Consider the following 13,786-nt stretch of genomic DNA (forward strand, 5'->3'; position numbering starts at 1 on the left):
CCCTTTTGAGTTTGAGGTGTGCTGTGTGAGGTCTCCAATTTTCACATCATTTTGATAACTTAAATGCCAAAAAGCAAAGAGGGGTTGAATGAAAATACAAAAAGAGAAACACAACTTAAACAAAAAGTGGGTGGAAGTGCCTTACCAGTTTTGGGTGTCAAACTCAAATCTGTGTCAGAAGAAGAGGACTGTCGACTGTAGGACTTGGAAGGTGAAAAGGAATAGGTTTGGTTTTTCAGAGGGGTGGAGGGTCCTGATGAATATGTATTGGGATTGGGATCTTCATTGAAAGGAATCCTGCCAGAAGAAGGTGGAAACATATTCAGTAATCCTGTGCCAAAGGACCTGGCTGACAGCAGCATGATCCAAACACCAGGATGGGACTGGGGCAGGGCCAGCAGCTATTCCTTAGGTGCGAGGCTGGGAATGAGGCCAGAGGCAAAGAAATGCTGTTTTACCCTCTCAGCATCCTACAGAGAGATGCTCGTCATCTACAATGAAACAATTAAGCCAAATGAAAGGCATGAGATGTCACAAAAAAATTATATATATATACATATATATATATGCAAAATAAAAAAAAATTGAAAAGTTTATGGCTTAAAAATCTGGTCAAATACACAATGCTTTGAGTTAGTTTAATAAAGAAAAAATGATTTCAAATTATAGTTGTGTTTATACATATTTATACACTTATGTATACACACATATGCATTTTAAGGTAAAAAAAAAAGATGTTTCCTTATCCTATAGCATCAGCAGCATGCCACAGCTAAAAACAGAGCAAAGAGGAGAATCTTTATGGGAACAACTCTATTGACAAACAGTTTACTTATGCACAACTTGACTTACCTGCTCTCTAAAACCATCTCTTCCACAAATGGCACAGACCCTTCCTAGAACCATTTTAAAACCTACTGTATCTGAATTATGTTTTAAAGCAATTATGAACTCAATGTTTCCCAGTTACATCACCTTATTTTTTTCACTTAATTTCACAGGAAGCAAGAGTATGTTAAAGTGAAGAGCGTGGCTTTGTGGAAGAGACTCCGCGGCATCTCCAAGGAACTATTCTGCGTTTGTTTGAGCTGCTGCACCCTGGGTGCTTCTTCCCTGACAGCAGAAGGTGTGTCCATGAGGAAATGAGGGAAGAAAGATGGGTGCCACCTGCCTACACTGCCTGCCTGCCTGCTGTTTGGGACCACTGTGCCTGTGGGCTGCCTCTCCCCAGCTTTGGAGTGTGAGCAGTCTCGTACCAGTGTAGATGAGAGTGGGAACAGACACAGAGAAGTTCTGAGTAAGTCGTGAGCCAGTAGCAGTGTGAATTGGGCTGTTGTGAGTCGAGCGGCATCCATGGCTTGGCGGATGAACCAGCGGAGACCTGAGAGAGTTTGCAGCCAAGGCGGAAGAAAAGAAAACAATATATACAAACAGGTTGCAAAGTTATGTTATCAATGATTTTAGGGAAGTTTAGCTAGAGGAGATCTCTTACTCTAAGCAGACTCTAAGAATTTCAATTCCTAGCATGCAAGAGTCCAGATGAAATAAAAGGAGGGAAAGGAACAGCTAAAGCACTTGCTTATGACTGCATAATTGATTTTTGGCAAAAGGCCGTCAAGTTAGTAAAGCCAAGAATAAGAAGAATCAAATTAGTTGATTTTGTTGCCTTAGAGACACATCCCCATTTTTTTAACTGAGACAATATCCATCACCAAGTTGAACATGGATAATTTGGGAGGTGGAATTTCCACATTTTGCTTCAGAGTGAAAGCCACAGGTTTATTTTTAAGTTGAAAATTACCAGGTCTACCTTTTTTGTTTTCAAACACCATGCTGTTTTTCCTATGCTGCACTGTATCCAGAAATTCTTTTAAAGGCAATTTTTTGAAATCCAGACAAGTCAAACAAGTTATGCCGTGAAACAGACACGAGTAATTTTTAAAAGTCGGTTCATATTTTGCAAAATTCTGCAGAGCAATTGATTCCTGCACAACAAAACTGCCTCATCTCTATTGCAGTGACACAACAGTTCCAAGCTAATGAAAAAGTTAATGGCTATTTCAATTAATACATCTAGAAATACAGGATATGTAATACACTTATTGGTGCAGTTTTTTCCTTCCTGGATTTCTCTACCAAACAACAAATAGCTAATTTATCCACACAAAAGAGTAGCAACAGTTGGAAGAAGACTAAAAGTATATTCCTATCAATTTGTATGCATATGAAAATATTGCATTCAAACTGCTTGGTGCTGCAGTACATATGACAGAAATCACAAAATTCTGCTTCTCAGTGTAAAAAGATTTCTCTGCAAGTTCACTCTCTACCTGTTTTGCCATGGTCCTACTTGTTTTACCACAGTAAAAAGCGAAGTATGCAATAAAAGATGAGACCTCTTTGGGGTCATTGTCTAAATCACTGATAGAACCATCGTAATTCAAAATTAATCTTCTCTTATATGCTCATAAAAATTTAAATTTGAACCAAAGCTATCTGATCAAAGCACAAAAGGACCTCACAAAGCACAGGAGGTCCTCACAAAAATGTTCATTGCACAAACACAGCATCAAAGCAGAACAAATTATAGTTAAACTGGTGGGTCACAAACCAAGGGTATGTAGTACTATTGCTACATAAATACAAGGAAAGTCAGCTTAAGTAAGAATTACCACTCCAGCTTCTACTGAAATAACAAGTCATCCAACCTAAAACATTTCAGAATTGTGGAATATAAAACTGGGTTGCAGACGAAACTACAAAAGAAAAACAAATTCTGGGGAAAAAAAGAAATCACACCAGTTATGGAAAACTGAATGAGTATGAAAAGAATAGAGGTGAAACTTGTTTCCCTACAAGCTACTAATTCATACTTACTCCTTCATTTCTTTGGATGGGGAGTTACATGCAGGTAAAAATGCTGATGTGTTACTTAATTTATCCAACGTGCAGGCTGTTCCTATGGCTCTCACTACAAGTCCAGACTCTCCCTCCAAATCAAAACACTGCAAATAACCAACAACAGCATTTCCTCTCATTTCAAGCACCTTCAAGCCAATCTTCCTTTGCAATTCACCTACAAAACAAAAGGGAAAGAGCTCATAGTTGCTGTGAACTTCCTCTATTCTCCTTTGTGGTCTTTGACCAGAGGAACAGGTAATAAATCCAATCCTACAGAGTTAGGCCAAGGAGCCAGTCACAACTTCTGTCTCCTATAACACTGTGCGATGTCGATCAATGACATACACAGCTTTTTGCTTTTTTCTCCAAATCCATTGATTGTCAAAACAACACGTCATTTCAGAGGGTTTTTTCCCCACTAGTCTTTATTTTCAGTAGGCTTTCTTTTTCCTTTTTTCTACTTATTCAGAGAGAAAGAGAAGTCAAGATGTGTTCTGGAACTCACGTAAGTTTCTAAATACTTCATATAGTTCAAAACAGTGCAACATATTTGAAATCTATATGAACAGGCATCTATAATTTCTTGATTTACCAATTTCAACTTCATTCCTACTTTTTGCCCCTCTACTGCAAACCAAACACTACCACTTCTATTAACTGCACACAAGGACTGAAAGACTGTGACTGTAAGAACTGGTCTGCCATCGATGCTTTTTTTAGGAGGGCATCATAAAAAAATTAATTGTTCTATGTAGCTGGATTGCTTTGGTAATAACAAAGGTGGAAAACACCATCTCATTTCTTATGAAAATGAAAGATTTCCAAAATCCTCTGTTAACAACCTGAAAAATCCTCACTGTCACAAGGATGGCCTAACAGTCCTAATGCTGCTGAGAAATCAAGCAGAACAAGATGGTCACAGAATCACAGAGTTTCCTGAGTTGGAAGGATCATCTAAGTCCAACTCCCAGCTCTCGTTTCTACTGCTTTCTTCAAGTTTGACTCTAAAATTACCAGCACAGGTTACTATAGCAAACTTCTTAATTGAAACCATGCCTGTACCAGTCTTGAAAAAACTCTAAGGTTGAAATAGAGTATGAAAGCTTCTTTTTAACTTAACACATAATGACAAGGATCTTTGAAACAGCCTGGCTCACTCTCAGAAGTTACAGATTTCTTCAAGATTCTTTATGTGTGACCACCTGTAACAGTATTGCAATATCACACATTTTATTACATGAGATGAAACCGTATTGCTGTGAGTTCTTCTGGGTTTTTGTCCTCCTTTCATGCCATGAATAAAAACCAGCAGAATACTTTTTCTGCCTGCACTATTTATGCACAGCAAGAAATAAGCAAATGTGTATTCTGTAAACTAATATGGGGACTACATTAAAAAAAATCTTCATGTTAGTTATGGCAACAGTTTATTTCACTTTTTCCCTCACAGCGTGCTGGCCTTCCCAATGAATGTACATCTCCACAGTTTTTTATGTTGCCTCACTTACTGAAGATCTCAAGGACACCTTCCACTAGACCAGGTTGCTCAGAGCCCCATCCAACCTGGCCTTGAATTCCTCTAGGGGTAGGGCAACCACAGCTTCTCTGGGCAACCTATGCCATGGCCTCACCACCCTCACAGGGAGGAGTTTCTTCCCAATATTCAATCTAAATCTACTCTGTCAATTTTAAGCCATTCCCCTTGTCCTACCACTTTGCAAATAGTCCCTCTCCATCTTCCTTGTAGCTCCTTTCAGGCACTGCAAGGCCACCAAGGTCACTCCAAAGCCTTCTCTTCTCTAGGCTGAATAATCCAAACTCTCCAATTCCTTCCTCACAGGATATGCTTGAGAAACAATGAACCAAGCCTGACTTCAAAGAAGCAGGATGAGGAACATAATTATTGATGCACATAGTATCTGGAATTGCGTGTATTTGTTCACATACTTCAAAAAGTTCAAAGAGGGTGAAGTTCATTACTTTAATTATTTGAGTCAAAATTCTAGTGATACTCCTTATGTGGGTTAAGAACATCTTCAAAAAGGTTTCACAGGTTTCTTTGACCTTGATTAAAAGCAACCAAAAAATTAGGCAGCAGCATGGCCTCACCAAGAAGTGAAAAAAAAAAAAAAAAAAAATCAGTCACACTGTCCATCAGTTAGTAATACATAATCCTCAGAAACAGAAGACACTGTGAACTGAAAAAAATCAATTAACAACAAAACTCATATGCCATCTTAAGCAACTTATTAAAGAACTTACTTAAATCCTGAACATTTTCAGAAGTAGCAATAACCACTAGAGCCCACGTGTTTAATACCTGACATCAGTGAAATGAGTCTTTGTCGAGCCTCATTCGATGCCCTGGGAGTACGGATCCTGTCTATCCACTGGTACTCTGGGTCCTCATTAACTACAAGCTCTTCCACAAATCCATGAATAATTACTGCTCTGTAACACTTAGGAATAGATGTAGCTGTTAAAAAATATATACATAAAAGATGTAAGAGGTCTAGGAGATAAGGATAGCAAGAAAAACATAAAATTACACATAAAAGTTATTTCAGAAAGTTTTCCAGACAATTTTCAGTGAAAATGTGGACATACCCAGGAAGTTTTGCCCATGAGATCACGGAACCCTGATAACTGCCCAGCACACCAGTTACACCACGTACCATTATGAAACCTTTTCATTTTGTGCCTATTTAAAAGGATATGGACTCAAAATAACACCACATGTGTATGCACAGGCACTTATGCATTATGCAGCTTATGGACATTATAAATCCCATCAGTTATTTACATTGTTCCGAAACATGAACAGTAAAAATGTATCAAAAAAGAAAAGCAATTTGTGTCAATGTTATCTCCACTAGCTTTATGCAATGAGCTGGTAAGAGAAGGGAGACCGATAGAAGAGGCAAAGAAAGGAAAGGAGGGAAAAAGTTTTTTGTTCAAGTAAATGTTTTTCCTCTACTTACTGCAAAAAAATTTGACTCCACAGGATGACTGCCTAAATCTGTTTAAATCATTGAAGAGATCTACTTTCACCACCACGTTGATCTCCCCACGTATGCCTATCAATAAAAAAACAGAAGTTTTAACAACATAACAGTATCAATACAAAAGCAGACCTAGAAATTATTTCCTATTATCAGTAATTAATGCCAGAGGATCAAGAAGCCATATCCTTGCCTCTCAGTTCTGCTGCAGAGACACTGACTCAGAGGAAGTTTCTAGTTCTGCCAAGCCATTGAGGCTGAAGCAATGACTCCTCAAATGCCTATTTGCACCAAACAGAACTTTTTAAGAAAGATGGGACTGGGGAAAGAGAAGCCATCAGCCTCTTGATGCTGCAGTGGCCTCTGCTGGAGGGTGCTCTTTCTGCTGAATTTCCTCCCTGAAACGATTTCAAAATTGCAGTAAAGCTCCTCTCTGAAGTTCAATGCAAGGAGAAAGATTTATGGTTCTTTCTAGAACCACAAAGTGGCACAGGAAGTGTTTGCAAAATACTTTAACTGTGAAAAGAAATATATAAAAAAATAAGGTATTACAGACCTTTTAGACAAAGCTTAATTTTCAACTATGATTAAACCTTACTAGAAATGGAATATTTTCTAACACATAACCATTCCTTTTTGATTTCTATACTTTCCTATTCTGAGCTTTTTCCTCTTTTTCTCTGCCCGGTAACAAAATCATTTCACATATTATAGGTTCTGACATATTGAGGACTAAACTTCTTGTTGAGTCTGATCTCCAGTGTCTTCAGAAGCCTTTATCACATCAGTATATGACAATGAAATGGCAGCATTGGATTTGTTGCTCAATTTAGATATTACTGCAATAAAATCAGCCACATCTCCCTTCCAAAATGCCAACAGAAAGAAGCCTTCAGTTATTATAACAGAAAATGCCTCAGGCATTTCAAATAACATATTTTCACAAAAAAATAAGGTTGAGGTGAAAGAAAAAAAAATTAATACAAATATCTGAACATTTTAGTTATTATTTTTTAAGGAAGCATCAATTAATGTTTGCCAAGGGTCAAGACAATTGGAATCTAGTGCTATGAGCATGAAAATATAAGAAATCAAATTTTACTTATATTGAAAAAAGCTGTGAAATACCAACATATCTGGAAAATATAGAGAAATCTAACTCTCTCTAATCTACCAGTTGTACACAACCTGAAACAAGTGTTTGCATAATTTAGTTCCAGAAAAAAATGTGACAGGAGTATGTGAATAGAGATAAAAAGCCGATTAAAAAAAATATACAATATTTCTCTATATTTTCTGTTTGCTATAACTGGTTTAAATGCAAAAAATTCTTTGCTTTAGTTATGATGAGCATCAGGTGAACACTAGCAATTATTTTATAACACTGATTTATAATTAACACTGATTTATAATTTTAACATTGTTAGGTCATTTAATTCACCCTGAATAATGAACAAGGGGGATGATGGCAGCCACAGAGATGGTCTGCTCTAAGGTATTCAAGCAGCAAGTCAGTTGCTCTAAGTTGATATTGGCTCTCTGAGACAAAAGCTGTTTCATTAAAATCAAAAGCAAAAATATCATTAACTTTATTTTCTCATACCTTCAAGACCTTCTTTTCTGATGAAATCCACCTAGAACTGAGAGCACTTACTGCATTGAAAAGGAATTTCATCCTGTTGCAGATATCTCACATCCTGTCCCTTCATCCCAACTGAAGATCATCCCAAATCCCAGGAAGGCACACTTCAACCAACTCCAGCAAAATTACATTTGTTTAACAAACACGTGGTAATTGGACAAACATGCCTGAGTCTTTTTTTTTTTTAATCTGAAATTTGCAGTAAGTAGTGAAGATTTTTTTCCACTTGTCACAAGTCCTATGGAAGGCATTCTGCCAAGCACTGGCCTTTACTCCTATGCCAGAAATTTTTTCATGTCAGAAAATAAGAGAAAAAAAAAGCCAGGAATGTAGTTTTCCAACTCTAAAGCTAAAGTTATTACAAATTTCTGAAGACAGCTTACAAGATTATAAGAAGCAGATTACATTTCAAACAAGACTGTTTTAAATTAGCAAATCTTACCATGAATGGTATCATAAATTGGAAACCATCCTGAAATAACTGTGGCTGCTTCGCTATAGAGCAGAGGATCAATATCTATGTACACTTTGCCAATTGCATCATTGGCACTGTATGTATCATGATCAAGAACTGTGATCTGGAGAGGCTCATCTTGGAGCTCTTCATCATCTACCTGGAAAACAAATATTAACATTGAATCTGAATATTTAAATGTGCAGGGAAACACTGCTGAAAAACGAACGCAGAAGAGAGTTAGTTATGAACAGTGACCTGACACAGACAAATCAGTTATTTCAGTTTCCTGAAGCTAAACAACACATTCACTCAATTTGATTTTATCCTTCAGAGACTGGTGACATCCTGCAAACAGAGCTATCACTGGGAGAAGAACAGAAAAACAAGATTACAGTGATCATTAATTTTAAAATTCCACAAAACAGGAAGGAAGTTAGTTTAAGACAAAATACCTCAGAAGACTATTACACTCTGATGTTAAGATTATGGTGTTCTCATCTGGTCAGGGGCTTAAAAGAAGATATTTTACACAGCCTTCAGTAAAACTTCAATAGTTCTACATATCCAATTTCCTAAACAAATGCAATAATCCATCTACAGATAACAACTATTTTGTTTCAGGACTAAGACAGACATTTCACAACTTTTTGTGTTCAATAACACAAACCAAGAATTAAGTTTGCTAACTGCAATGGGATGACTCAAGAGTTTGCAGAATTGTGATATTGCCTTAGAGCATGGTAAATGAACCAGAACTACACATTCAAGTGTTTCAATAATTAATTTATTCTAAACGTAATCCTCATTTTTTAAGTAGTAAAGAAATGTAGTAAGAGAAAGGAAACATGTAAACACTTGTTCAGGGCATAATAGCAGACATCAACAAATTAGATCCTGGAAAGCAACAAGCAATTACAGGAAAATGCTGAGTGCCCTCATTATTACATAAGGAAACGGGAAGAGAAAGTGTCCAATAATTGTTGTCCAAGCTCTCTATTTTGTAATCTTCACATAGGAATTTTCCATTTTCTCCTTTGACAAGTGCATTGTCTTTGCAACCAACTCTAGGACTTCAAATATCAAATAACTTTCCTCGCTCAAAATTTAAAAAAACCCACAAGAATACCTGTACTTTAATATACATGTATTTATTGATACACACTTTTATGGATAAATGTACTGAAAAAGCCTAACCCCTGCTACACTTCCCCTACCTTCACTGCAGTATTCTCTTTTCTAATAGAACAACATTTAAGTTGGACTCAACCTGGCAAGCTTTTATCTTCACAAACACTCCTAAAAAGCCAATGAGACGCCCTTAGCAAACAAGGTCTGACTGAAGGTGGGTTTGCTGAAAAGGCTTTGTACATTTAAACACAAACACACTTCAGTGCTCAAAATTTCATTTTCTGCTTGAAATGCAATTATTTAATTAAGGGCAGCTAAACCAGAGTGTCTATATAGTTACAGGCAAACTCTTAAAAAATACTTACTTCAAATTTGAACCACTCAGAATTCCACTGAGGATTAAGTGATTTGGGATACACGTCTGTCTTAAATGTCGTATTTCCAAATTTCACCTAAAAATACAAACATTCAATTATCAATTACATATATTAATAAAAAAAATTTGAAACTCATTTAATTGACATATGCAAATAATTTCAAATACATATTTCAAGAAATAATTTTCTTTTAATTGAGTGGCTTTTAAAATCAATTTCCATATATCAGTATCCATGTATCAATGACATTTCCAATCAATTTCTCTCTCATCCTATCACACTACTAAAATTGTTTATTTTCCTTCTCATTTGAGAGGCAAAAATATCACTTATACTGGCTATTCAAAGTCACTTTGCACACACTCTTTGCCTTCTATAAAGAAAGATATTCTAAATGTTGGTAGCTTATGACCTATTACTCTTCTCTCCAGAATTTCTCAATCAGCTTCACAGACAATTGATGAAATAAATATGAAAACAAACCGGATTTGAGATAGAAAGATGACCACTAAAAATTAAATATTTTCCATACTTTTATTGCTTATTGCACCTTCAACCACAAAATAACCCAGTTCAGCAGTACCCATATGGTCTCCACAGGCATCTGTTTGAGGTTAAGCCCGTTTGGGTTTTGTGGGGGTTTTTTGTTTGCTCTTTTAAAGTGAAACTGAAATTCTGTGATGCTCCATACATCAGGAAGCCACACAGCACCATGTAAGAGCCTTTATTTCATTGCAGCTTTCACTCCAAACCATTTGCAAACACTTGCAGTCATCTGAATGCTGTCTCAAAAAAATGAGCACTCGACCTCATACCAAGTACTCGTAAATACTCAAAGCTACGTTTTTAATTTATTCAAGATTCTTAAGGAAAATAATGAGTAGGATGACAGAAAAGAAATGCTGGAGATAGACGTGTGCAGATTTTGATAGCTTTTATCTTTCAAAAGTCTAAACGCATTTTGGAAACTAAATTTAGGCCTGGAAAACTGTGTAGTAATTATTTTAACACTTTTGCTCAAGACAGCATTAAGTAACCACTTTGTACACTTCAATAATATAGTGATTATTTTGCACAGGTGCATATCCCAACTCTGAAGAGATTTTGCACCTGCTTAAGTACAATAGAATGATGTTAGCACCGGCTGTAAGGGAGCTACCAATTAAATACCAGTTCTGACTCCAGAAGTTGCCAGCATGCAACAGCTCTGAGCTCCTCCCAACTTATTCTAAGGCATTATCTTGGGAGTAAATCAGCTCCCTTGGAGCCCCAGGCAGTTATAACTGAATTTCCCCAGTACTCCAGCTAGTTCATGGAAACTTGTAGAGATAATAAAACACCACACTGTTGTCCACTGTGCAAAGTTAAAAGCACATTTATGGAATAAATTGTAACAAAATATTCTGAACTGGGACAAGGATCATTGTGCTCATGCTAGTGAAGCCCAAGTTTTGCATAACCTGAGCCAAGTAAGAGCTCTTAAGTCTCTTCTCATTTTCTTTCCTAGTTCTAAGTTTATATTGCAATATTTAACAAGGAAATTTAAGGTTAGTAAACAAATAGAACCTCAACATCTGCTTTTCATTTTTATTTAAGAAAAAACATATTGTAAAATTTTTCAGCAATCTCACAGAGAAAAATAAAACAATAATTTCAAGCTTGATTTATTTTGAAATAAATCTCACCTGCTGTACTGCCTACTACACACATGGAAAGGGAAGTTACTTCATACCAATCCTAAGCAACAATCCTAAAAGCAAAATCCTCACCTGTGTATTTCTATACCCTTATTTGCACCAAGACACTCATGGAACTGCATGTTAACCCAGCTAAGAAAACTGATCTTGATGAAAATTTTTATTTTCCTTTTTTGCTACACTAGTATTTTACTATAGGAATTTGAAAAATCTATTTTGCTACACTGACAATAAGGTTGGGAACAAGTAACCTACAGGAGAGCTGTTTCTCCTAACACAGCAAAAACAGGCCAAATGAAACCCAGTGGACTGGATTTCCTAGTCCTGTTTTCCCTGTCTCCTAGTAGCAAGCATCAGAGTTGTTGTAATCTTAGACTGGACTAACAGGCAGCCTACAAGAGAAGCTTTTAAAAATTAAAACCTGACCAGTGAAACAGCTGACAAAACAGTGAAATGCTAAGTTTCAGGTAATAAAATAGAATGATGTACTATTTCAGCTCCACTGAAAAGCATCTTCACTTTACTACTACCAGCTTCTCTCCCATTAAGCACTACCCTTGGAGTTTAATTTCACCAAACTTTTAAGCACCAAATGAAATCAGGACTTATACACCCCAAATTTAATTTTATCGTATTTTTCAGTGTGCACAGGTCTGGAAAGGCATTTTGTCTTCTTACCTTAATTCTAGTATTGTGCCAGCCTTAACCACTCACTTGTGATACACCTCAATCACTATCTGTGGTACAAGACAGACATTTTCATAGCACATTATTTTTTAACAGCTCTGATTCTTCTAAGAGTATGATACCTGAATCTATGGAGTGTTTCTGAAATGTTCTAAATCATCCATACTGGAAAAAATGAATCAAAAAAACATAAGGATCATGTAACAGAAATGATAAAAAGGCTTGGATTGGATGGGTCCTTAAAGTCCATCTCATTCAAACCCCTCTGCCATGGGCAGGGATGTCACCCATTGGATTACTTCACTCAAAGCCCCATCCAACCTTAAATAATTCCACTGATTTCGCAGTACAATTTATTTTACAATCCCTTCTTGAGAAAGAACATATTGCCTGTTAACTACATGACTACAAAGAAGGTTGAAGTTGGATAGTCGGGGTGCAATAAAGTGATTTAAACACGAAAATAATATTTACTATTTGTTGACTAAAATCCCCCTTTGAAAATACTTCAGTACTTCAAACGTTTTAAAAGGAAAGATTAATATTAGCCTTAAAAGTAAAGCCTGCACAACCACTAATATATTCAGCAATATAACTGATTTAAAGACGATTTGATTACTTCACCATTCTCCTTACAATACGTCTGTCTAATTACAGAATCAATTAGGTTAAAAATTACCTCTGAGATCACTGAGTCCAAGCTACGACCGACCACCACCACAACAACCACATCATGGTTATTATGGTTGAGCGCCACGTCCAGTCTTAAACACCTCCAGGGACGGCGACTCCACCGCCTCCCTGGCGTTCCAATGTCTGATCCCCCTTTCTGTGAACCAGTTTCCGCTGCTGTCGCACCTAATGCTGCCCGGTGCAGCTCAGGGCGCTATCCCCTCGCCCTGCCGCCGGTTCCCGGGAGCAGCGAGACGCCGGACGGGCCCGGCAGGTGACTCCGCCGCGCGGGCCCGGCGCGCCCATCCCGCTCCCCCCGCCACCAACCTCCACGAAGGCGTCGGTCAGGTCGCTGGCGCGGTCCATCACCGGCAAATGGCGACCCGCCACGATCTTGACCTTCAGCTTGCCCGGCATCTTCTTCCTCCCCTCCCCTCCCCTCCTCCTCCTCTGGCGGGCTGCAGGGACAGCGCAACCGCGCCTGTGCCATGGAGCGGCGGGCGCGGCGGCTGCGCATGCGCGGGGTCCGGCGGCCGCTCCGCCCTCGGCCCGCGGGGAGCGGGAAAGGAGCCCCAGGAGGAGGGAATTGTTGGGGCTGGAAGGGATCTCTGGAGATCACCCAGTCCAATCATCCTGCCAAGGCAGGGTCATCCAGAGCAGGTGACATAGGAACGTGTTCAGGGGGGTTTGGGCTTTCTCCAGAGAGGGAGACTCCACGCCCTCCCTGGGCAGCTGTTCCACCAGTGTAAAGAAGAGCTTCCTCGTGTTGACGTCAAACTCCTTGTGTTTTACTTCATGGCCATTGCTCGTTTTCCTGAAACTGGGCACCACTGAAAAGTCTGGCACCGTCCTCTTGGCACCGATTTGAGATATTTATATCTATTAATGAGATTCCCTCTCAGTTTTCTCCAGAATGAACAGGCCCAGCTCTCACAGTCCTTTCTCATCAGTGATGCTCCAGACCTCATCATCTTTATTCCCCTCTGAAGACTCTCTCCAGTATCTCCTTGTTTTTATTGCCCTGAGGAGCTCAGAACTAGACACAGCACTCCAGATTTGGCCTCACTGGGGCCGAGTAGAGGGGCAGGATCACCTCCCCTGACCCGCTGGCCACAGTTCCTGATGAGCCCCAGGATACCGCTGCTCCTCCTGGCTGCCAGGACACATTGCCGTCTCATGATCAGCTCGTCATCCACCAGGACTCCCAGGTCCTTCCCCGCAGA

At 38.5% G+C, this 13,786-nt stretch overlaps 1 protein-coding gene across 11 annotated transcripts in view; it reads right to left on the reverse strand.

Moving 5' to 3' along the window:
- Positions 1–13,064, reverse strand: part of C2CD5 (C2 calcium dependent domain containing 5) — a 57,353-nt gene extending 44,289 nt beyond the window's left edge. For 6 of the 11 annotated variants that reach the window (XM_058852922.1, XM_058852921.1, XM_058852918.1 and 3 more), the window contains exons 1-7: positions 12,891–13,063; positions 9,496–9,582; positions 7,988–8,159; positions 5,883–5,978; positions 5,222–5,377; positions 2,878–3,076; positions 146–297 (exon numbers count right to left, since the gene is read on the reverse strand). In XM_058852922.1, the coding sequence (XP_058708905.1) occupies positions 146–297; positions 2,878–3,076; positions 5,222–5,377; positions 5,883–5,978; positions 7,988–8,159; positions 9,496–9,582; positions 12,891–12,980 (952 nt within the window). In that variant the 5' untranslated portion in view covers positions 12,981–13,063. Of the gene's footprint in view, positions 1–145; positions 298–1,256; positions 1,382–2,877; positions 3,077–5,221; positions 5,378–5,882; positions 5,979–7,987; positions 8,160–9,495; positions 9,583–12,890 lie in introns of those variants that run through there. The other 5 variants (XM_058852925.1, XM_058852924.1, XM_058852920.1 and 2 more) reach the window with 4 other exon arrangements.
- Between the last annotated feature and the right edge of the window lie 722 nt (positions 13,065–13,786).

Source organism: Poecile atricapillus, chromosome 18 (assembly GCF_030490865.1).
Source record: "Poecile atricapillus isolate bPoeAtr1 chromosome 18, bPoeAtr1.hap1, whole genome shotgun sequence".
Classification (NCBI taxonomy): domain Eukaryota; kingdom Metazoa; phylum Chordata; class Aves; order Passeriformes; family Paridae; genus Poecile; species Poecile atricapillus.